The sequence below is a fragment of the Anolis carolinensis genome, chromosome 2 (genome assembly GCF_035594765.1).
Source record: "Anolis carolinensis isolate JA03-04 chromosome 2, rAnoCar3.1.pri, whole genome shotgun sequence".
Lineage (NCBI taxonomy): Eukaryota > Metazoa > Chordata > Lepidosauria > Squamata > Dactyloidae > Anolis > Anolis carolinensis.
The window spans coordinates 60,507,501-60,531,886 of NC_085842.1; the positions used below are offsets into that span (position 1 = coordinate 60,507,501).

General features: G+C 40.5%; 1 protein-coding gene across 6 annotated transcripts in view; it reads right to left on the reverse strand.

Moving 5' to 3' along the window:
- slc6a6 (solute carrier family 6 member 6) overlaps positions 1–23,119 on the reverse strand; it is a 67,631-nt gene extending 44,512 nt beyond the window's left edge. For 2 of the 6 annotated variants that reach the window (XM_016991645.2, XM_062969786.1), the window contains exons 1-3: positions 22,981–23,119; positions 10,892–10,927; positions 5,796–5,861 (exon numbers count right to left, since the gene is read on the reverse strand). In XM_016991645.2, the coding sequence (XP_016847134.1) occupies positions 5,796–5,850 (55 nt within the window). In that variant the 5' untranslated portion in view covers positions 5,851–5,861; positions 10,892–10,927; positions 22,981–23,119. Of the gene's footprint in view, positions 1–5,795; positions 5,862–10,891; positions 10,928–15,907; positions 15,924–22,980 lie in introns of those variants that run through there. The other 4 variants (XM_062969785.1, XM_016991646.2, XM_062969787.1 and 1 more) reach the window with 4 other exon arrangements.
- Positions 23,120–24,386: the final 1,267 nt, after the last annotated feature.

Genomic DNA, 24,386 nt, shown 5'->3' on the forward strand with positions numbered 1-24,386 from the left:
CTAAATGTCTATATTCTTCTTTGTAGTTTTACGAAAATGTAAGTTGTACCAGCGATATTCCTGTCCCAGCTCTATATAGTTTTAAATCAGCAGTATTCATATGTTGACCTTTGGGATGGCATGTGACTGGCAGTGACTTTGTTTGAAGACATTCCCTCTCTTATCTCAGCACGTCTCATCATTTGGCTCCCATCCCTAACAGCAACAGCTTCATTATTTTTAATGTTTTTAAAGATGTTTTTAAAGATGTTTTTAAAGATGTTTTTAAAGATGTTTTTAAATTGTTGATTTTAGCCGGTTCTTGTAAGCCGCCCCGAGCCCTAGGGGAGTGGCGGCATATAAGTTTGAAAAATAAATAAATAAATAAATAAAAATTATGGCTAACTTAAATTAGCCAGTTTTAGAACTCCTAGTTATTGAACTGTTGTTGGAAAATATTGCTGTGAGAGTGTGTGCACCTATCCTCTCATGGTGTTATAAATATCAGGCAATGTACTACTAAGGGCACATATACACTGACAACTTAGGTCAGTTTAGAACCAGTTGGAACTGGTTTATGCAGGTGATTAGGCTGACATGTCTGGAACAGGTTTGACCCAAATGGATGATTACATTAACCATGGAAGGGGGTCTCTGACCAGGCCAGAATGTGCAGTGTTTTTCCCCATTTTCAGTAGAGATGCACACCAGCGCTCTGGAAGCATAAGAGACACAGAGAGAAAAGAGGAAGCTGAAAATGAGCAGTACAGATAATCAATTACCTGTACCAGGGAGTCAGTTAGGTCCCTGCTACCCAGCTATGTCCTTGGGGTGTTTTTTGGTAGCCCCTTGTTCCAAATGGTAAGGGCGGGTGTTTACAATGTGCTTTGCATTCTGCAGAACTAATTTTGCCATGCAATGTGGTTTATATTCGGGTCTTCCTGATTCACACTAAGGAAAAGGGACTTTCTTCTGACTTTGCTTGATATGCTTTAAACACTTTCATTTGTGCTGCAGCTTGCTTTGGCAGTGTGTATTCTTTTGCCACTGCAGTTTGACTTCACCTTGAAGCTGCATTAAATAGTCAACATAGATGTGCCCTAAGAAAGAACTCAGTGGGTTTTCTTCTTTTTTCAAATATTCAGGATTTGCAGAATCTTCATAGAAAAACACCATGATACTTAACCAATTATCCATCTGTGCCACAGATCTGCTCAGTCTAGAGTTCCAAGACACAGATCACACTGATCCAACAGGAACAAATGAAAAAATAACTCCTAGCCCTCATTTAGAGTATGGAAGTTAGTACTCTTTTAGACTATGACATCCACAGTCCCACAGCCGCTATTGTCCATGGCTGGAATATTCTGTAAATTGTAGCCCAAGACAATAACTTTCTGCAGGTATGCCCTCTTTCCTCTTGTGGCCACTGAACTCCATCACAAGTTCCTTCCTTCAGTCAAAAGCTCTTAACAGCATACCTTAATCTTTTTATTGTTGGTAAAGAGAAAGCCTGACAAAGTAGGGAAAGTACTATTAATACCAGAGCATACAGAGGATGAGTAGCAAGGCAGCTACATGCAAGGGTCAGGGAAAGAGTTGACAGTACCCCTGGAAAGGAAGGACAGCTGCAATGCAGAATTGGAGAGGGAAAGGCTATATGAGTTTATATTTATCTGTACATAATATCACTGCATGTATTCGGCTGGGAAATATTCCTTCTTTTTACAATTAAAATACATTGGTAATAATAACACGTTTTAACAGGCCTGTGGATCTAATGGAAAATTCCTGCATCTGAACTGCCTAGAAATTCCAAATGCATCAATCACCAAAGGCCAGTCATTCAGCAGCAATGACTTTAGGTCACCTTGATCCAGCTTTCTTGAATGATATAAAGAGGAAGCTCTCCCGGTGTCTAATATAAGTCATATTCTCCTTCCTGAAGACTGTGTGTGTGTAGGTTAATTTTAAATCAGATTTTTTTTCTGTACGGCATCACCAACAAACCTTTGACACTCAGATGAGAGGGGGGTAGATATGATGGATTTGAATAATGCTTTAATGTGTTTGCTAACAAGCCCCCGGAGGAGTAGTGGGTTTAAGCCTTGTGACTTGAAGGTTGGGCTGCTGATCTGCAAGCTGCCAGGTTCGAATCCCACCCGGGGAGAGCGCGGATGAGCTCCCTCTATCAGCTCCAGCTCCATGCGGGGACATGAGAGAAGCCTCCCACAAGGATGGTAAAAACATCAAAACATCCAGGCGTCCCCTGGGCAACATCCTTGCAGACGGCCAATTCTCTCACTCCAGAAGCGACTTGCAGTTTCTCAAGTCGCTCCTGACATGGAAAAAAAAAAAGCAGAAAAATCAAGTAGATGCTTAAAATAAGCATTTTACTTCTCTAATAAAACCAAACATACAACTTAATTCTGTATATCACGCTCAACAAATAAGTTTATCAGGGCAAAAGGAAGGATGAAAAAAAGTATGGAAGGTAAGTTGGTTCCAATTTTTCATATTTTTATAAATGCTAGATAATTTCAGATAATTGTCCTTATACTGTCATTTAACATTAGTTTGTGTTAATTGCACGCAGGCATTTCACACTTCAGAAGCATGCAGAACCATACAATTAAATTTGAGACATCAACAACTATGTTTTCACAATGTTTAGTATATACAATTTGCATTTTGAATTCCTGGTTCATTTGTTTGTTTTTTTGCTTTCTGCTACAAAACAAAATGAAATCAAGTGGAAAATGTTTGCAAAGAAAAAAGAGCTATAGCAATTCGTACTATATAAGATATTGCAAGATCTTTAAAAATCACTAGAATGAATATTAAACTACAACTATGTTAAATGTATATTTTGTTACAAATCATTTACAATGCACAAATAAAGGCAAAGCAAAGGGAATAGGATGAGATAGGAGGAGCAGATTTGGTGCATTTGCTTGTTTTTAAGAAAGTCAAGGATAGCATCAATCAAAATTTAGAATTTTAACAACTCATAATTATGCTACCCCTCATCTGACTTCAGTGAAGTTCTCAGCCTAGTTTTAAAACAATGTAAGTTCTTACTGAATGAAATAACAAGAAATTATTCTATAGAGTTCACAAAAGAACTAAATTACAAATAGTGTCAGATGAAAAGTGTCAGGTTAAGTGATATAAAATAGGGACTGGAGAGATAAATATTTCAGATATTTAAAGGGAATAGAAAGGCATATTGTGCACTAAAACGACATTCTTTAAAATTACAATTTTTTTAAAGTGAAAAATACTTTTAAAGGTGGAAAACAAGAATGAAAAATTCTTATTCTATTATTAAGTTGACTATGCACTATATGATACTGATATGAATCTGGCATTGTATTCCAAGATAACTTTCAAAGAAATTCTGCTGATTTATACATAACCATACATTTTGCTGGCTCTCATATTTTTATCACATTTCTAATGATATTTAGTCTTATGCCAGTTGCACCTCTCTCTGCAGTTTATTTTGATATGCTCATTTCAGCTTTCTACTTTTAGACTAAATTCACAATTACAGGTTTCCTGAAAATAAGCAAAGAATCAAGTGATCAGCTGATTGATTAAAGGTATTTGTTTCTTTCCTCTTGCTGCACCACAACCCACAGCACAAAGAAATCAGGCAAATGTCAAGGTCAGTTGTAGGTTCAAGTATATTAAATACTCAACGACTGTGTTGAATTTAGAAAAGAATGCTATTGTTTAACATCTACATAATTATAACTTTGGAAAGTAGGTTTGCTAGTGGAATTAAACTGTGTTAAAGCTATTCTGAAGCATTCTGTTTTAGTCTAAAAGAACAGCTATGCACTCCTGTTTGAAGAAACTCAACAAGAGCCCAAATCATATGGTTAGTCTTGACTAAAATTGAATATGTTGGATTCACCTACATGTTGACTCACCAGTCAACAAATTGAATGGGTGTACTTTGGCGTTGGGACTAACCGACAGAATTTCAGCCACTAACAGTGCAATACAAAATAAATATATTCAAAACTTGTAACTGCAGGCAAGTAAATATTGATGTGATTGTCCATCCAGAAGATTTCTGATTTTCACACATATTTGAACCAAAGAAAAGCTTGCCACAGGGAATGAGCTTCCAATTGATCTGAAGCACATGTCACCAGAACCTTGGCTGGAATTTACATTGGGTAAATCACAAGGAAATAAATTTTCCAGGTAAAATAACAGTGATTCCAAATGGAAACTGTCTATTTTAGGGGCATCTTTTGTTTACATTTTTCTCATTTCAGGAGATATCTATGTCACCCTAGCAGGAATTAGAAAATATCCCCATGCAATTAGGTGGCTGTCTTACTCACTTTTCCCCACAACTATGTGAGACTATGACAATCAGAAAGGAATAAGAGAAGATGGTGGTTGGTTTATACTTAAAAGAAACTGTGGCCATATCAGCCATGGGATACTTTACACAGCCACATACACAAACACCCAGCCGTTGTGGAGGTGAGAGGGAATCCAAACTTCCTAGTGGTGCCAAACCCATCCTTACTGTCCTCTTCAATTCACCTTGTTACAGCGGTCTCGGGGCACAACATGGGTCTGACTGGTAGTTCACTGCCTGCCGTGACATCAACTGGGGCAATGAGGGGGAAGGGAGATAGGATTCATCTCTCCTCTCCCTCCTCCCTTCCCCGGTCATCCTGCCAACTTCACTGCTTTTTACAACTAACTGGACCCATGTCACACCTGGAGATTGTTGTGACAAGTAAAATGTGACTGTAAGGGCCAGCCTGCCACTGCCCAGGGAAAATGGGGTGCTTATGTAAATAGTTTGTATGGACCAAAAGGAATGGGTTGCTCTGAATCCTGAGGCAGAAATCTGAGCAGCCTGAAACTTTGGTTAATTAACCACATTAAGATGGTCATGACCCTCGTTGCTCCAGATCATCACCATGTGGCGCAGGCTGGAGAGTGCAGGCTGGAGAGCAGCTGCAATGAATCGCTGCAATGAATCGCTGCAATGAATCACTCTGACCAGGAGGTCATGAGTTCGAGGCCCGCTCGGAGCCTATGTTTGTCTTGTCTTTGTTCTATGTTAAAAAGGCAGTGAATGTTTGCCTATATGTGTAATGTGATCCGCCCTGAGTCCCCTTCGGGGTGAGAAGGGCGGAATATAAATGCTGTAAATAAATAAATAAATAAATGTGTACTTTAGCCACCACAGAATTGATTCGGAAGCACTTCGCATTACATGGCCAGTGCAGGTGTGCCCTAGGACTCTGTAGAAATATTTTCAAAATATTGTGTGTGTTTCCAGAAAAAATTAGGTACTCCTAAATTGTATTCAGCTTCATGGACCAACATGCCTACAGTTCTCTGGATTGTGCCCATTCTTTGTAACCCCAAATAGCCAGAAGAATGCCTATGTTCATTAGACTGGCAATAAAATTATGAGAGCTAGCAACTGTGGATCAGAGCCTGGAAAAGTCATTGCTTTGGGCCTTCAAGACCAAGAATCCTAAAGCAAGTAACATCATTCTAGCTGGGGTAATCTGATAGCTATAGACCATCCACTCCTAAACATTTCCAAGCTTTGATCTGATGCATTGGACAACTCCGTCCAGACATGGCACAACTTTTCTACTGATCAACAGAAATGGCATTGCCAACATAGTACACATAAGGAAGAGAAATGTTTTTGGACGACATTAATAAGATCTGTGGATAAACACAAATGCAGCACCAAGCTCCATGTACCACCATGCCTTCCCCCACAACCAATTTTGCAAGCATCCCACCTTAGCTGCACTCACCAGTTGGAACGTCTGTCCCCTCCTCAATGTGGATGGGCAGTGCTGGTTCCTCCATAGGGTGAGGCGCTGATAGAAAGTAATGAATGATGGTAGTATTTGTCGCAGTAAGATGGTTCCTTCTTAGCATTATAGTTACAAATGAAATTGATAACAGTAAGCAATCCACTCCCCCCTGCAAAGAGTTCCATTCTATGCAACAACCCACTTGAAAATAGTTTGTATGTTTTGCCATATCCAGAAATACAATCCTGATAAAGCCATTCTCTTAACTATTCAATTCCATCTGAAGCTCCCAGTTCCACGATCTTTCAAAACAACCTTTAGAAAGGTAATATACTGCTTCCTCAATACTAATATAGCCAAAAGGATTTTATCATTAAAAATAGCAACTACCAGTACTAAGAACGGAATTCTTTCCCACCTAACTGTCAAAACACAGACATTTTAACAGGTCTGGTTTTTAGCAATATAGCTGTTCAAGTCTCTGGAGCTCACTTAATCCAACTTAATAATTCACGCTGAAGTCAAAAGGTACAAAAGTGCTGACATATATATTAAAAAGAAGAGAAAGAAATGTGTACATCACTCCCATAAGCTATGTGCCAGTATAAAGGACTACCAGTACTTCCAGTTTTATGCCACCTTGCCAAGAAAGGCAGTGAAGGGGCATATTGTGTGATTTGTATGTAGTCCAGGGTTTATACATCAATGGGAAATAGTCATGAAAGGATGGCATTTTTATTGTGCATCATGAATGTACACTTTTATGAGCATTTCTTTTGGCATATATATTTCTATATACCTTTTAATCAGAGCTCCCATGTTGAGAAATTCAGTTAAGTAAAAAAATAAAAGATAATTGCTTTCTGGTTTATGAATTATTTTGGGAAGTTCAAATCAGGCTGGCAGAAACATTGCTAGAAAAACCAATCTGATTCTAATTTGATGTGTTTCATATGTAGACAGCTCAGGCTGGTTTGCATTAAAATGCAGGAAAAATTAATTTTCATATTTTCACATATTCCATAAGCAGACATTTTATATAAAAAATTATCTTGATTGCAGTAACTAACAAAATAGGATGCATGGGGCTTGGAGACAGACTTGAGGAAAGAGATCACATCTACTCCTCCATTGCCCAGAGGTGAACACGGACTTTTCCTAACAGCTCTCTTCCTTCTTGTAAACTACTATAAAATTATTCCTGAAGGGTGGGTGTATGCCTGCCTATTCCCTGTAGGAGTTCACCTTCATCAATGGAGCATGGAAATAGCCTTGATGATGCAATACAGGTTGAGGAGAAACCTTTTTTATTCAGCAAAGCATCTGAATTCAGTTGCTACTGTCATCATTGTTGGTGCTATCAGGTTGGATACAACAATGATGGTCATGAGCTAAGTTGCTTTGTATATTATGTCTATGTGGAAAATGGCATAAGGAAATGTACAAAGCACCATAATAATGGGGGAGAACACAAACCATGTCTCTACAATGCAGTTCCACAATACGGCTAATGTTGTTCTATGATATATGGCCAGTATATTGTCTGGTTAACTTATATTTCTCAAAAGGCAGGACTGGGGCAGGGAATGAAATATTCACGAAATATACCATCAACCTTTGAGATAATATGAGACAAAAATAATCAGCACAAAACGAAGCTCTTCCCCATCTCACCTCCCAATGTTTTCAGGTCTCCATTAGTATTTCCTTAAAGCTGTATATCCTGATTGTTTTAAATGCAAAACATAGACATGGTTTAAAACAGTGGTTCTCAACCTGTGGGTCCCCAAATGTTTTGGCCTTCAACTTCCAGAAGTCCTAACCAGAGGCGGTCCAACCATAAGGTGAACTAGGCACTTGCCTGTGGCGCCATCGTCCCAGGGGCGCCATTGTCCTGGGAGGAGGGCACCACTCTCCACCTCCTTCTCTTTTGGGCCTTCCGGCAGCCACGCTGGGCCTCCGGGTGCCCGTGCTGGGCTTTCCGGCCGGCGCAGACCCACCTTCGCACCATGGGAGCCCACCTTTGGGGCCTTCAGAGATTGTGAGGTCTGTGGGAACTTGGAAGCTAGGTATGTGGGGTTTATATATCTGTAGAAGGTCCAGGGTGGGAGAAATAACTTTTCTTTGAAGCAGGTGTGAATGTTGTAATTAATCACCTTGATTAGCATTTAATGGCCCTGTGGCTTCAAGGCCTGGCTTCTTCTTGCCTGGGAGAATCTTTTTTTGGGAGGTGTTAGCTGTCCCTGATTGTTTACTGTCTGGATTTCTTCTGTTTTCAGAGTGTTGTTCTTTATTTATTGTCCTGATTTTAGAGATTTTTTAATACTGAGGGCTATCTGGGTTATCTAAGTCCACACTGCCCTATATCCCTGTTCAATGTTTAGTGCTAAATTCGCAAATATAGTAATTCCTACATAACATTACCATGTATTGAACTGCTTTTTCTATTGATTTGTTGTAAAACATAATGTTTTGGTGCTTAATTTGTAAAATCATAATGTAATTTGATGTTTAATAGGCTTTTCCTTTATCTTTCCTTATTATCCAACATTTTCGCTTATCCAACGCTTTTATTTTTCAGTGATTGGTTTGGGGGATGGGGGGCGCAAAATTCTGTTCGCCTACACTTGAAAAATACCTAGGGCCGGCTCTGGTCCTAACATCTGGCAAACTGGCTGGAATTTCTGGGAGTTGTAGGCCAAAACACCTGGGGACCCATAGGTTGAGAACCACTGGTTTAAAGGAAAGGGAAGTTTGCAATTAAATTTACTTGTACAAATAGCTATATATAGATTATTTTATAATGAAGGTGTCCTGAACAAGTTTTTTTTTTAATTCTAAAAGCTCAGCTAATACTTCAGCTCCACAAGAGCAAGAAGAAATTTATTACCACATAGGTTTGCTACATATGAACCAAATCAATACTTACGGTTTCATATAAGGCTAAAAAATAACATTATTAAATATTTCCCCAATAAGTTATTGGCTTAACGTTAAATTAGGTGTGGAAAAATGTAACATAAAATAATCTTTACACACAAGGCCATTTTTTCTGCCCTGATGATTATTTTGCTTTATCAAAAGAATATTATTAAACCAAGAAATATGGCTGAACCCCCATATTTAATGGGTTTTCAAGCACAGAGGCAACAATCCAAAGAACTGTGCCACTAGATCACTGTAACCAGTGGGTCCCTAGCCTTATGTTTCCCAAATTGTGACCCTTCAATCTATGATTAGGGTAACGTAAAGGTTTTTCCCTGACATTTAAGTCTAGCCATGTCCGACTCTGGGGGTTCGTGCTCATCTCCATTTCTAAGTCGAAGAGCTGCCGTTGTCAGTAGACACTTCCAAGGTCATGTGGCCGGCATGACTATATCGAGCACCATTACCTACTGGAGCGGTACCTACTGATCTATTCACATTTGCATGTTTTTGAACTGCGAGGCTGGCAGAAGCTGTGGCCAATACCAGGGCTCACCCCACTCCTTGGATTCAAACCGCTGATCTTTTGGTCAGCAAGTTCAGCAGCTCAGTGGTTTAACCCACTGTGCCACCAGGGGCTCCTATGATTAGTTTTTGCTATATTCTATAACCACATTGGATCACCCTTGTGGAGAGAAAAAGCAGGGTATAAATAAACATAATAATAACTAATAATAATTTAAACTGAATGGTGAATGTCCTAAAACTGAAAAGAATCTCATAAGCACTCTGGGGTGTTCCATAGTTATCTTTGCTTATTAAAGCATAACTATTTCAAGTTGGCTCACTGAAACCTATCTGTTCACTTGAAGGAGCTCTTTGCAATCAGCCAAAGTCTGTAACCAAGCCAAGGCCATGGGAAGGATGTAAAACATTGCTCCCTTTTTTAGTTGTGTCATAGCTTTTGGACTGTAAACCAAAAGGCTGGAGCTACTTTTTTTCCTACTGGTCTGAGGGCCTTTTCAGATGAAGTGGGAAAATAACATTAGATAACAAATACACAAATAATGTGCCTTGATGCTATATTTGTTCCATGTAAATGCAAATACAGCATGAACTACTTCATAGGTCCTGGGACTGGCTCTCTAGCACAGCCTTGTGGTTAAACACTAGTGAGCCACTCCTCTGGCATGTACATCAATAGCTTGCCAAACCTCAAGCTCCACTATGACGCACAGATCGGCAGGCCGGTTTATTGCTGGAGTTTCTGGGTGGTTGGGGTACATCTGTGTATTTATCTCCAAGGGCATTAACATGATTCAAAAATCAGATGTCTATCTGAGGCTACCAGTCTCTCTCTCTCTCATACACACACACACACAGACAAACATAGCATTTTTTTAGAACTAGTAACTTGGATTGTGTATTTGAATCCAAGAAAAACAAAGCCTATTTTAGCACAGAACCCGTAGTAAAGAAATCTATGATTAGCTCTTGCTATATTCTATAACCTTGAACTAATGGCTCATATCACAATCCTAAAGATGCTTACTCAGAGAGAAGTCCCACCAAGTTCATCAGGACTTACTGTCTAGTAAGTATATTTAGGATTTCAGCCTTCCAACACAAACCTAATCTACCCAGAGGGTTCAATGGGGGATAACATAAGATAGGCTGCATTCTTCCTTGCCTCCTATTTCTAAAACAGAAGCAATATCACTTACCTGCTAAAGTGATCACCGATCAATCTGAAGAATCAATGGCTGACTTTCCTTATCTCATTATCATCGCTACTATGATTAAACCCTCATAACTAGACTGGGCAAGATGCTTTTTTTACACCTAATTCAGTAAAATGGAAATAACAATAGGCCTGCTTCACATTGTTGTTCAGACCTTATGCAAAACAAAACACTTAGCTAGCATGGGGAGAGTGCAGTTTCTGATAACAGCTTATCCTATCTATACCAGCAAGGAAAGTTGTTGCAAGAGGAAGTGGATATCCACACCATAATAATGATGATAATATTTATAATAATAGCAATAACAGTATAATAAAAACAATGATGCCCAGTTACTGAGCAGAGAATGAGCATTTGTATTCTGTAGATTTGGATTTCACGCCTAATATTTTGCTATTTTCATTAATGAGCATAAATGACACTTACATGAAGAAGAGTCTCTCCAGAATGGATTTTCTCTTCCTGTTTCAGAAAAAGAAAAAATAAAATAAAATAAACCAAAACAAAATGAAATGAAATGAAATGGAAAAATAAGGTGCTCATGGAAGAAAAAAAAATGAACACAATCCTTCTAACTAAAAGTAGACATGCTTTTTTTAAAAAAAAAATTAAAATATGAGATAGTGTAGGTTCTTTTCACTAGACAACAGGTTTTTTTTCTAATTTTCCACTTCAACTTTAAGGTATAACTGTGCCAGCACTAAATTTTGGCCGACTGCCTCAGAAGTCAACAGATTACAAAAAACCATGTACAATATAAAGTTTTAACAACTTTCTAACCAGAGTGACATTGGTATGCTTTTAATCCCCTTCCATTTCACCTTTGCTTATGGATTTCTGTGTAGGATCCCTGTTGTTTACCAGCCCTTTTCTGGCACTGAAGGGTCCATGGTGTCCCACAGTGAGGGCCCAGAACATTCAGGCTTGATAATTAAAAGCTGGAAATCAGCTTAGGAACTACTTTATGTCGGGGAAGCTGCCTTACATCTGGCCAATTGTCAATTTAACCAGGTATTATCTGTCTGAGTGACCATCGCTCCTCGGGGTTTGAGACTAAGGCTTTACCTTTCATGTCACCTTGTACTTAAGACCTTTTTAAACCACAGGGGTTTAAAAGCTGCCTTCTCCATATAAATGGACTCTGCCACAAAACTATAATTCTGCCTTTTGCCCCACACTTCAAGCCTCCCTTAACAGATGCTGCTAAACATTGCATTTTCCAAAGTAAAATCTTTTCCTGCCAGGAACCCATTTTGATTAAACTGGAAACATCTGCAGTGGTTCTTGACTTCCTAGAGTGCAAATCACCTCCTGTATCATCTATGCCTCCTTTACAGAAAAAGCTCAAGGAACAAGGCAGAGGGGTGGCTCAAGTCTGAAAGGGTTAGAATTGCATAATGTTTCCTAGGACACCAAATTTCTTTTAAGAAACTCAACTGCAATTCTGACAGATCTTCACCATAGTATCTGAAGGTGGTCCCAAACTCAATCAGTAGCCTCTGGTCTCGTCTATAAGAACAAGTTCAAGTTACCTATAACCCATCCCGATGTACTCCCATGTTTACAGCGTAGCACACAGCATCATACCCCCCCCCCCCACCAGCTAGGATTTCAAGATTGGATCCGTATTTCTTCCTCTGCTTCTAGCAGTGAGGCTATAGCCATGTTGAGAGGAGATGACTGGATTTTGAATGTGAGGGAGAATTATTATATTTATTTATACCCTGCTTTATCTCCCCTAAAGGGGACTCAAAGAAGCTTAACATACCTTCTTCCTGCTTGATGGAGTTTTACAGTTCTGCTCTAAAATCTGTTGAGGATTAAAGTTATGGGAATTTCATCCTAGATCCAATCTGGCAATGCTAGTACTAGCACAATATTATAACCAGACAGTTTTAACACAGCTGATTCCTTACTGTGAAACAGTGAGGCTAGGTTCATGTGCTAAGAAGAAGGGAGAGAATAAGTCTAATTGTTAGTCCTGAGCAGTGTAGACCCAGTGATTCAGCAGAATCCCTATAAATCAACACTCCCATTTCATTGCTTCATATGATATATTCTACTAATTGGGTTTGGGCTTTTGGGTATTTTATTTAGATAGTTAAAAAGCTCTTTCACACTTAGCTGGGGAGAATAGAAGTCAGTAAGTGGTAAAGTGAGCTGAGTTCTCGCCACAGTTAATTTGTACAGGATATTCCAAATACTAAATCATGCTGAACTGTAGTTTTCACCAGAGAAGCATGTTTTCACCAGATTTGAACAGTCTTTTACACAAAATACTAAGCCGCTAGTCAAAACGTTTACAATCCACTACATAAACCAGAATGAAACTCAAGTATTTTATATTGGTTGCTAGTAGCTACATGAAATTAAAAAAACACACACTCATCCCTTTTTCCTATATACAGTTTGTATTTTTCTGAGAATGTAGAGCTATTCTAAATTCAGCTTCAGCAGTTTACAACTGGAATTATTCTATAAAGCTTGGCAATGTAAATAACACTAAAAGAACAGGAATAGTTTTGACACAATTTTGTATCATAAAAGAACCAGCTGAGCTTGGCGTCTCATTCTATGAATCTTTAAACACCGTGGGACAAAAACAGCTCATATTATTCTTATCCTTCCAAAGTTTCTATGACTTCTAAATGGAAACCAAGTAAGGTCTAAGTTCTCAGAGCAACCTTTGAACTATTTCAACCAATTACTAAAATAATAGTAATTATAATAACATGAAAATGGTTGTGGTGATGGCAGTGATGATGATAAAACTCAAATAATAGCAATAAAAGTGATTTTAAAAAATCAAGTCACCATTACAAAGATCCAACATTACTTTTCTCTTTTTTACTAAACTATTTTACCTTAGTGGAATTACTGAAGTCAAGGAAACTTATATAAAGAAAAACCTGCTTCACAATATGTAAGAAAGCAGACACATTGACAGCCAATTATGGTATGGTTTAGCTGACCACCAATCTCTTCATGTAAGAAAAAAAAGAAAGATGATTTTCATAAAGTAGACTTCGGGGTAAACTTTGATTCAGTATTGTTCACATACATCTGCTCTTCAAATATCATATTAACATTCTAATTTGATACATAAGAATGCTATACTAACTTACATTAACATACCAAGAATGGGCAAAGTGCAAAACGTTTTGTATAGGCTGTTTTGCGACCCCAAATCCCACAGATCACCTTTTTGTCTGGTATGAAAGGGTCACTTGTCCCTTCTTGGAAGTCTCCAGGACCACTGCAGCTCATCTTTTAAACAGGTCACATGGACTCTCCAAATTAACCTTCATTTTTCAAAATCAGAAAAGGACTTCCACTTTTGTCTTGTTTTCAAGAATATTAAACCCCAGAGCAGTTGAAATTGCCCACCCCTGGTTCAAATAAACAAAACCGGATGGTTTAGTTCTCAGAGCACTTACATGTTTCAAGGTCCAGTTGAGGGGGCAAAGAACCTCCCATCAACATTCTCATGCCAATAAAAGGAGAACACCTGTGCATTGTATTCAGTGAATAGTACTATTGTCTCACACATTATAAAATAGTAAATGAATAGTGTGGAGACTCACATCTGATACCATATTTTATTGCATTCAATCTCACTTGTGCATATGTTTAAAAAAGAACTTTGAAAAGCAGCTCACAACTTCAGAAAGTAAATTTTATCTATCATGATACACCAGGCTGTACTTTAAGTAATTACGGAAGACATTATGGACAGTTTTTATTACAAAAAGGACAGAGCACAAAATTCTTCTATAAAGCAAGCAGTCGCTTCAAGCTTAGGCAAAATACATATACTCATCTAACTGTATTTAAACAAGGATGAAGCAAGTTAATTTTGTTTGAAAGCAAAATGGGGAGGTTGGGAGAAAGAAAAGACACAAAAGGCTGCATTAGACTATATGTGAGCAGGATTAAACTTGCCACAACGAAAAATTTTCAATCTATGTTATAAGAAACCATTGAAGCGTACTTAAACTTAAAGCCAGAGCTAGAACACAATCTGAGAACAGCATTTGATACAACCTAAATGTATCAGGAGGAGTGGGATTCATAAAACTACAGTATATTATGGTGTTGTTGTTTTTTTTACTATACTGGATAATCTTCTTTGTACTATGGGCATGTCTAGATATTTGTTTCTGGCCAAAGCTGGGAAACCTAGGTTATGCTGCTGCACCAAGCCACTTCTGTGCAGCTAAGAATTTCTCAGTAGAACCTGTAAGACCTTCATTTCATTATCATTTTCATTTTCACCATCATGTGAATCAGTGAATTGAGTCTTGAGTTCAGAAATATGAAATTTGTTCAAATGATAGCTCACATGATACTGAGGTTCCTTTGCCAAATTAAATATCTCAGTCTGAATTACAGTAGTGTTTTTCAGACTAACTGGTGTGAGCAGATGGCATTTCTCCTCAATTTTTTTTCATGTCAAGAGTGACTTGAGAAACTGCAAGTTGCTTCTGGTGTGAGATAATTGCCATCTGCAAGGACATTGCTCAGGGGATTCCCAGATGTTTTGATGTTTTACCATCCTTGTGGGAGGCTTCCCTCATGTCCCCACATGGGGAGCTGGAGCTGACAAAGAGAGCTCATTTGCACTCTCCCCAGATTTGAACTGGCAATCTTCAAGTCTGCAGTCCTGCCGGCACAAGAGTTTAATGCATTGGGTCACCGGGAGCTCCTCCCTCAAAATGCCAGTGATAAACTTCAGATTTGTACTGACTACTTACAATTGTTTGATATTTCCTGGAAACTCACCAGGAATCAATACTCAATGGCTGCAAGGACCAACACCACTTTGAAATAGTAATGGTTTAACCTATGCAGGTGGCTGAGAGGACACAGAGGACGCAGAGTAAATGCACTGCTATGTTATATAGAAATTAAAATAATGAGTAATGCTAGCTCTCCTGCTTGTTCAAATTATTTGGAAATGTTCACACGCTTGCACATCTGTACATAAGCTCACACAAATACAAAGGAAAAAGTCTGAAAAATATAATGGTTTGTGGAGTATTTTAACGCTACAGCACCAAGTATCAGTCATGATCTAACGCAAGGATGAGCAACGTGTAGCTCTTATGGCCCCCAATTTGGAGCTCATGAAGCCCTTCAAACCCCCCAGCCACCCCCTGAATTAATTAGTGATTTCACACCAACATCCCATACAATTAAATGCCCACATCTCTATTGGATGTTCCCAGGCACAGCAAATGGCTGCCTGTCTGCTGCTAATGTTCACAAATTCTCACAAAGAAACCTGGACAGTGAACAAAAAAAAACTACAACGCTGATTAATTTCCCAGTGCAACAGTAAGTTTAGAAAATTCAGAGAAGATAGAACTTTATCTACTCCATCTTCCAACAACAAAACAGAACACTGAATGATTCTAAATAAAAATCTTATATTTAGATCACCTTCTATGCAAGAGAATGTTCTCTTCGTCTGTCTTCTTGGTCAAAAAGCTGGGCCTAATAAGCACAAAGGTAGAGATACAAATAGGTGATGATGAACATTCATGGGTCTCTTCCTTTCACAGCCAATTTCCTGCTCCTTCCTCTTATCTTTATCCTTACCTCATGAACCTGCCTCCTTTCCTTTCCAAACTGTGGCTCATCTCTGCTGAATTGCACAGAAGGGAAAATGTCTTAGTGACATCAACATCCATTGTTGTCTCAGACTTCTTCCCTCCATTCTTAGGTGTGCAGAGAACGTTATTCTGATTTGAGGGTAAGGATTGGTGTACTGGCTGCTGATGTCACAAAGGCACTGTTCTTTGATAGAAAAAAAGGGCTGTTCTGAATTGCTAGTAGGGGAAGGGATCATTCTGTTTGCATTCCCAGACTCTTAATGATCAGGGGTTTCCCAAATCTAGATTCTTCTTAGTTTTCTGACAATAACAAGCTCAGGAAAACAAAGGCAGAGTTATGCCTTATGAGACTGGATCTCTCTAAAGTGGGGCAGAGAGCCAATTTTCTGTCTCTGCAGGTCTCCCATCATATCCACTCACCCCAATATATTTTTTCCTGATTGAAACATTTCCCGTTGGCTCCAGTGAAGCAATTCAGGGGGATGTACAGTGAACAGAAACAGTGTTCTTACAGTCATTTGTATGGTTACAAAGTTCATATTGATACAATTATTAGTACAACACCTTGTGGGCATAACTTTCCTTTTCTATCTGTTTCTTGTTTTACAATGTCTGCAATTTTGGAGTTTGTATTACAACTGGGGTGTGAAGTGAGGAGTAACAATACTATTATAGGTCTTTTGGGTTTGTGTTACATGCTAATAAAACTATCTCAAACCACCATTCTTTTTTTTAAAAAACCCTATTGCTTCCTATGCAACTAGCCCGGCCTCCTGCAACAGGATTCTGCAATATCTGATATGCAGCAAGTGCTCTGAATTTCTGAATGCTCCATTGCTGATCCACAGTAACGGCTGTACATGCCAAGCCAGTGAGGCAGCCAAAGGATCTTTATCTCACAGCACCATAACTGAGCTATGTGAGCCACAGTTGAATGGCAATTTATCAAACAGTGGCAGCATTTTGGATCATTTCCACAGAATAAGAGTACTGTATCACTTTCATATTCATTTACAGGCATTTCCCAAAACAACTTCAGTCATTTTTCAATGCTGTGTAATGGAAAACTATCTTATTCTGTCGAGATGTTCTACTTTTATATAGTAATGAGTTTAACACAGATCTCAGTCAGTGGCTATTTCATAACTTCTTTTTTTTCCGTGGAGCATAATCATCTCAATCTATGCCACAACTTTATTTCCCTGGAAATCGGCTGTACTCTTGCTGCTTCTGCTGGTGTGTGTCTTCAAGCTGTTTCTGACTTATGATGACCATCAAGTGAACCTATCACTTGACAAGGATTGGCTCAGAGGGGGGTTGCCTTTACTTTCCTCTGGAGGATAGAGAAGAGGACTTGCCAAGGTCGCCCAGGGGGTTTCCATGGCTGAGTAGAGATTTGAAATCAAGTTTTCCAGAGCCTTAGTCCAACAATCAAATGATTATACTGCCCTATCTCAAAGCTGTTTACAAGTTTAAACACATGAAACTTTTCTTCTGTTGTACTTTGTATTTTATTAATTTTAGAGAAATTTATCTGATGGATAAATGTCTATGTAGACACTAACAGAATAACTCACTCATGTGTAGAAAGAAACCCCTACTTTTGGAACTCCTCTAGGGCCCCGCCCACCCTAACCTGGCCTTGCTAAAGTAGGCAAGAAAAAAGAAAAAGAAAGGCATGAGCTTCTTTCAATTCCAAGCAGGAATAATCTGATCAATTAGATTGCCGAAAAACATTTTCTTTTTAGCACAAGAATGAAAGGTCAAGCCAAAATACAAAACAATGCTATTCCCATGCATTCTTCATATGTGCCTGAAGATTATTTTGCTCAAATAAGCCAGAAAGAAGCCACAACACTACATAGGAAATACAGGTAAAAGAACAGACTGCGTTCCATTCTATAAACAAACCTAACAACCCTCTCGCTACCATCCATCTATAAACAACCATGGCCTGTGCACTTTGCAGCACCCATATCACAACCTGGCTACCCATATATGAAACAAAACCTATCATGCCCCTCTGGCTTGGGTGCTTCAACCAGTTATGACAATAATTATGAATGCTCCATAAGAAAGAAAAATCTTGGTAAGCAAAATAAGGGTCATAGTGCTACTTGTTCCTCTCCTACACATTCCTCTCCTACAAGTCAAAGACTGTAGATGAAAAGGGATAAACACTTATTTTCTCACGACTGCTCCATCAATCAAACTGCTAACTCTATATAGCTACATTTCATGAAAAATTAGGAGATCCAGTCTCTGTAACCTCCCCTGTAATGCATTTCATGCCTGCCTCTGAACTTTTAATGGGCCGCATCTGAGATGTCACTGGCAGCCTGGCAAAATGTCACTGAAATAATCTCCAAATAGAGAATTAAAGATCTGGCATATGAATGTCATGTTTCCAGTAGTTTGGTCAGTATTCTGTTCAGCTTCATTTTTTTACCTCCTCCTATACCTGCTCTCTCCCCTTCTCCCATTAGAAAGGGGAGAGGAAAAAAATATCCTACATATATTTCCACATGTATTGCAAAGAGATATTAATACCAGGTGATATCACCCTACTGTAAATTAACTTTAGTGGTATTGCTCCTGTTTTACACCCAGATTTGTCTCTAATGTATTTAAAAATCAAAACTTCTTATTGTATTATTGGATCATAGAATAAGACATTCAGGCATTTGTTCAACTTGATCATACGGTACTGCTGAAAGTCATTTGATTAATATTCTTTAGACAGCATCCTGAAATACAGTATAGGTTCTGCCCAATGTGAGAGTCGTCTTATACTAATTCTATCTACATTATCTTACTGGAATATTCAGTGACATGGTTCAAGATGAAGAAAAATGTTTTCTTCTCTCTTTGCCCCATGCAGTCAGTGTAATACAGTAATACAGTATTTCTTAGTCCTATCTTACTGCCCCCTACAGGATAGGATCCTATTCACCAGATCTGCTTTCGATGATTGGTAAAAGTTATGTCGCAGCCTAAAATACACTAAAAGCACCAGATCCTTGTCTGATCTTGGAAGATAAACAGAACTAGCGCTAGCTAATACTTGGAAGGATGATTGCAAAGGAATACCAGGTGCTGTAGACCATATTTCAGAGAAAGGAAAAGGCAAAACAACCTGAGTATTCCTTGCCAAGAAAACCCTTTCAAATGCATGGGGTCGCTATAGGATAGCAGGCAACTTGAAAGCAAACACACACAAAAGGTATATCAGCTGGTCTAAATACCCTAAAGGCACCGGATTATCTTGGAAGCTAAGCAGAGTCAACTCTGGTTAGTACATGGATGGGAGACTACAATGCATCCCAGATGTCCTAGGATAGATTTCAGAGGAAACTCATTTCTAAATATTCCTTGCCTATGAAAACCTGAAGAAATTCATGGGGTTGTCATAAATAACAGGAAAATGAAGGCACACACACATTATGTCTCTCTTGGATTGGATGGCAGTGCTGTAAGAAGATTACTGCAAAAGAAAGTGGAATAGAAAAATGAAGGACAGGAGCTCTTGCAGGACAGAGTTTAAGGCAATTGGCTGGGCAGCAGCAGGCTTTCAAAGCAAAAAGTGAGAGCCATAGATTTTTTTTAAAAGGAGCACAAGATTCAACGGATGAAAGAAGATACAAAAATGTAAAACAGAGCAGGCATGGGACTATTGCTTCTAATAATAATTTTCTCCTCTGTATGCTTTTCATTCACTTTTAACATTAGCCTTCAGCCAATGTCAGACAACGAGCTCACATCAAATGGATGGGAATATCCGTTCCCATATTCTATTCTAAGAACTGACTTACAAGCCAAGTCTTTCAGGAAAATGTTTCCATCAGAGCGTTCTAAATCCAAAATTCTGCCAGACAAATGATTTGCATTCACCCAGCTGCAAATACACACTTCCATCTGCCAAGGACACAGAGGTTTGGCCTAGACTCCTCTGTAGTATTTTTTGGTCTCCCTCAAACACTAGGCATAAATGACCCCACTTTTTTTTTTTTTTACAAAAAAAACTTAATTCAGACATCTACATTACAAAAAAAACTCTAGGAGAAAAACCAGAACTATAAAACCTTAGCCAGCACCAACTCTAGAATTACACAGCCCATTGCATGGCTCTTGAAACAAATCTGTTTAATATTGCCAGACTAATACTCGAGACAGTTTGACGCACTGAGACAAGAAAGTACAGGAACCAAAATAGCACATTAAGCACAACTGACTTTTCTTGGCACACTTTCTTAATGCCTCTCCTGATACGGTTAAGAAAATTTACTCAGTAAGGACAAAAAGGAGGCAGGAGGCGAAGAGGGAAAGCTCTTGTTCTTGCATGGCAAGAGCAACAGGAAGATTCAAGATTTCCACAGAGGACATACACCTGGCTTTTCATTTCACCTCATTAATTTTAGAGCTCTAAGAAAAACAATCTGTAAGAATAATGATCTGTAAGTAATTTGTCTTTGAAAGACACAGTGGTTTAACATTATGGAACAAAAACAAGGAGTTCCAAAAAACAATCCACAGTTTAGGCTGTGATCTTTATTACAAAGTGGGTTTGGAAGATTTCCTAAGTAAAGATCACTTCATTCTCCAGTTAATGAAGAGGCAGAAAGAGAAGATTATATCTCTAGTTGATGATCTGAACAGGCAATGCAAAGCAGCTTCCTCCTCATGTTCTTATATGGAAATTGAGAGGATGTTGTCTCAAAACCCTTGTATGCTTCCCTTTTGTGCAATGGCCACCCATCGATGAGCATCCACCCTTGTCCTCTCTGCTTTCTGGCAGCTAAAACAGAAGCAGAAAATTTGGGGGTCTCTTTGTCACACTAAGGATGAAATTCAGCCATAAGAACATGAAGGCAGAACATGAAGGCACTTTGCCTGCCTGGTTCAGCTTAGCGATGGAGGCTTTCATGGCTGGAATCCCCGGGGTCCTGTGAGTTTTCCGAGCTGTATGGCCATGTTCCAGAAGCATTCTCTCCTGACATTTCACCCACATCTATGGCAGGCATCCTCAGAGGTTGTGAAGGTATATTGAAAACTAGGCAAGGGAGGTTTCTATATCTGTGTCCAGGGTGGGAGAAAGAACTCTCGTTTGCTTGAGGCCAAAGTGAATGTTGCAATTAATCACCTTGATTAGCACTGAAAGGCCTTGCAGCTTCAAGGCCTGGCTGATTCCTGCATGGGGGAATCCTTTGTTAGCTGGCCCTAATTGTTCTGTGTCTGGAATTCCCCTGTTTTCTAAGTGTAGTTCTTTATTTACTGTCCTGATTTTGAAGGGTTTTTAAAAATACTGATAGCCAGATTTGGTTCATTTTCAGGGTTTCCTCCTTGCTGGGAGGTGTAAGCTGGTCCTGATTGTTTCGTGTCTTGAATTATTCCATTTTCAAAGTGTAGTTCTTTATTTGCTGTTCTGATTTTAGAGTTGTTGTTTTTTTAATACTGATAGCCAGATTCTGTTCCTTTTCACGGTTTCCTCCTTTCTGGGAGGTGTTAGCTGGCCCTGATTGTTTTGTATTTAGAATTATTCCATTTTCAAAGTGTAGTTCTTTATTTGCTGTTCTGATTTTCGAGTTGTTGTTTTTTTTAATACTGGTAGTCAGATTTTGTTCCTTTTCACGGTTTCCTCGTTGATAGGAGGTGTAAGCTGGTCCTGATTGTTTAGTGTCTCGAATTATTCCATTTTCAAAGTGTAGTTCTTTATTTGCTGTTCTGATTTTAGAATTGTTGTTTTAATACTGGTAGCCAGATTTTGTTCCCTTTCACGGTTTCCCCCTTTCTGGCCCTGATTGTTTTGTGTCTAGAATTATTCCATTTTCAGAGTGTAGTTCTTTATTTACTGTTCAGATTTTAGAGGATTTTTTTTTAAAAAAATAAGGGTAGCCAGATTTTGTTCCTTTTCACGGTTTCCTCCTTTCTGTCAAAACTGTCCAACATGCTTGTGGATTTCAGCGGCTTCTCTGTGTAGCCTGACATGGTGGTTGTTAGAGCGGTCCAGCATTTCTGTGTTCTCAAATAATACGCGGTGTGTCCAGGTTGGTTCACCAAGTGCTCTGCTATGGCAGAGGATAGAATCGTCTCTCTATAATAACCTGGAGAAGAGAGTGTGCTCTTTTTTTGCCTAAGGAAGAATGAATGTGGTTGGAGGCTACTTCAACTGCCATGGCTCAATGCTAGGGAGCTGTAGTTCGCTGAGGCACAAGGGGTCTTTGGGAGAGAAGGCGAAGGACGATGTAAGCCGATTCCACAGCACTGAGGTGAGACAATAATATAGACCAGGCATGGGCCAACTTGGGCCCTCTAGGTGTTTGGGGCTTCGACTCCCCCGATTCCGAACAGCCTCAGGCCCTTCCCTTTTCCCCCTCAGCCGCTTAAGCGGGTGAGGGGGAAAAGGAAAGGGCCTGAGGCTGTTCGGAATCGGGGGAGTCGAAGCCCCAAACACCCGGAGGGCCCAAGTTGGCCCATGCCTGGTGTAGATGCGGCGAGGCAAAAAAGGGCGCGTGGGTAGGAGAGAGGAGCACATGCTCACGCTCACATACAAAGGGCGGAGAAGCGCCCAAGTCCCCTCGCGGCTCTCCTCCACGCCAGGTGGGAAAGACGGCCCGGAGGGGGGGTTGTTGAGAGAAAGGAACAGCCTCGCTTAAGAGTGGGAGAGAGATGAAAGAGTGGGGGGCTGTGGAGACCCTCCCTCCCCTCTTTTCCAAAGGAAGGCAGACAAAAGCCCCACCGCCATGCTTTCCCCTCCCCAAAAAGAGAAGAATAATGAAGAGGTAAATCATCCGCAAATAGGGGTGAAAGGGAAGGACAAGGGCGCCTTTCGGGTCTGCTTGCCCGCCTTTGTTGCGAGGAGGGAAAAGGAAAGGCAAGGCATCGCGCTCGGAGGGAACCTACCTGTCGCAGCTCCGCCTGCCCCTGAGTCCCTCCGTGTTGCCTGCCTTCTCGCCTCGGGGGTAGTAGCTGTCCAGCTCCTGCCTCTCCCTCTCTTTCTCTCTCCTCAGCTGCGTCCCGCTGCGTCCCGAGGGCGAGCCTGTCCAAGCGCACTAGCCGGGCGGCGGCGGAGGAAACGGTAATTTATAAGCGCTTTCTTCCTGACCTCTCGCGTCTGTTGTCTGAGGAGGGAGCGCCGAGCATCCCCCATCCTGCGGAGTGGAAAAACACCAGCTCGGCCTCGTCTTTGCGAGGAGGGGGGTGCGGAGGAGGAGGAGGGGGCGGGGCTATCTCTCAGGCGCTCTGTCACTCAAATGGGGGGAAGAGGGGGGGGAGGAAGGAGAGGCCAGGCTGGGAGGGGCGAGGACGAGGAGGAGGAACAGCTGCCTGGCCCGCATCCTGACTGCCTGCCTGCCTTGCCGTCGCCCAGGCGGGAAAGGGAGCCCGTCCTTCCCCTCGGGGCCTGTTGCCCCAAAGCCCAAACTGGGGAGGGGTGTGTGTGTGTGGGGTCAGTTGGGGCTATAACAGGCCACTGCTTCATAAGACAAGCGGCAACACGTGGGAGGAAAAGGCAGCTCCCTTCCTATCATCATCATCATGTCAGAGCCCCCGGTGGCACAGTGCAGGCAGGACTGATGACTTGAAGGTTGGGTTGCTGACCTCAAGGTTGCCGGTTCAAATCCAAACCCGGGGAGAGCACGGATGAGCTCCCTTTATCAGCTCCATGCAGGGACATGAGAGAAGCCTCTCACAAGGATGGTAAAAACATCAAACATCCGGGCGTCCCCCTAGGCAATGTCCCGGGGTAATGTTCTCACAGACAGCCAGCTTCTATAAGCTTCATGCGGGGATCATGAGAGAAGCCCCCCACAAGGATCGTAGAAACATCAAACATCCAGACGGTCCCCTGGGCAACGTCCTCACAGACGGCCACCCTCTATCAGCTCCATGCGGAGACATGAGAGAAGCCTCCCATCAAACATCCAGACGTCCTCTGTGTAATGTCCTTGTAGACAGCCAATTTTCACACACCAGAAGCTACTTGCAGTTTCTCAAGTCACTCCTGACAGGACCAGTGACTTGAAGCTTGGGTTGCTGACCTGAAGGTTGCCGGTTCGAATCTAACCCAGGGAGAACATGAAAGGGCTCCCTCTATCAGCTCCATGTGGGGACATGAGAGAAGCCTCCCACAAGGATGGTAAAAACATCAAACATCCAGACGTCCCCATGGCAACGTCCTTGTAGACAGCCAATTCTCTCACACCAGAAGCGACTTGCAGGTTCTTAAGTCACTCCTGACAGGACTGGTGACTTGAAGATTGGGTTGCTGACCTGAAGGTTGCCAGTTCGAATCCAATCCACGGAGAGCA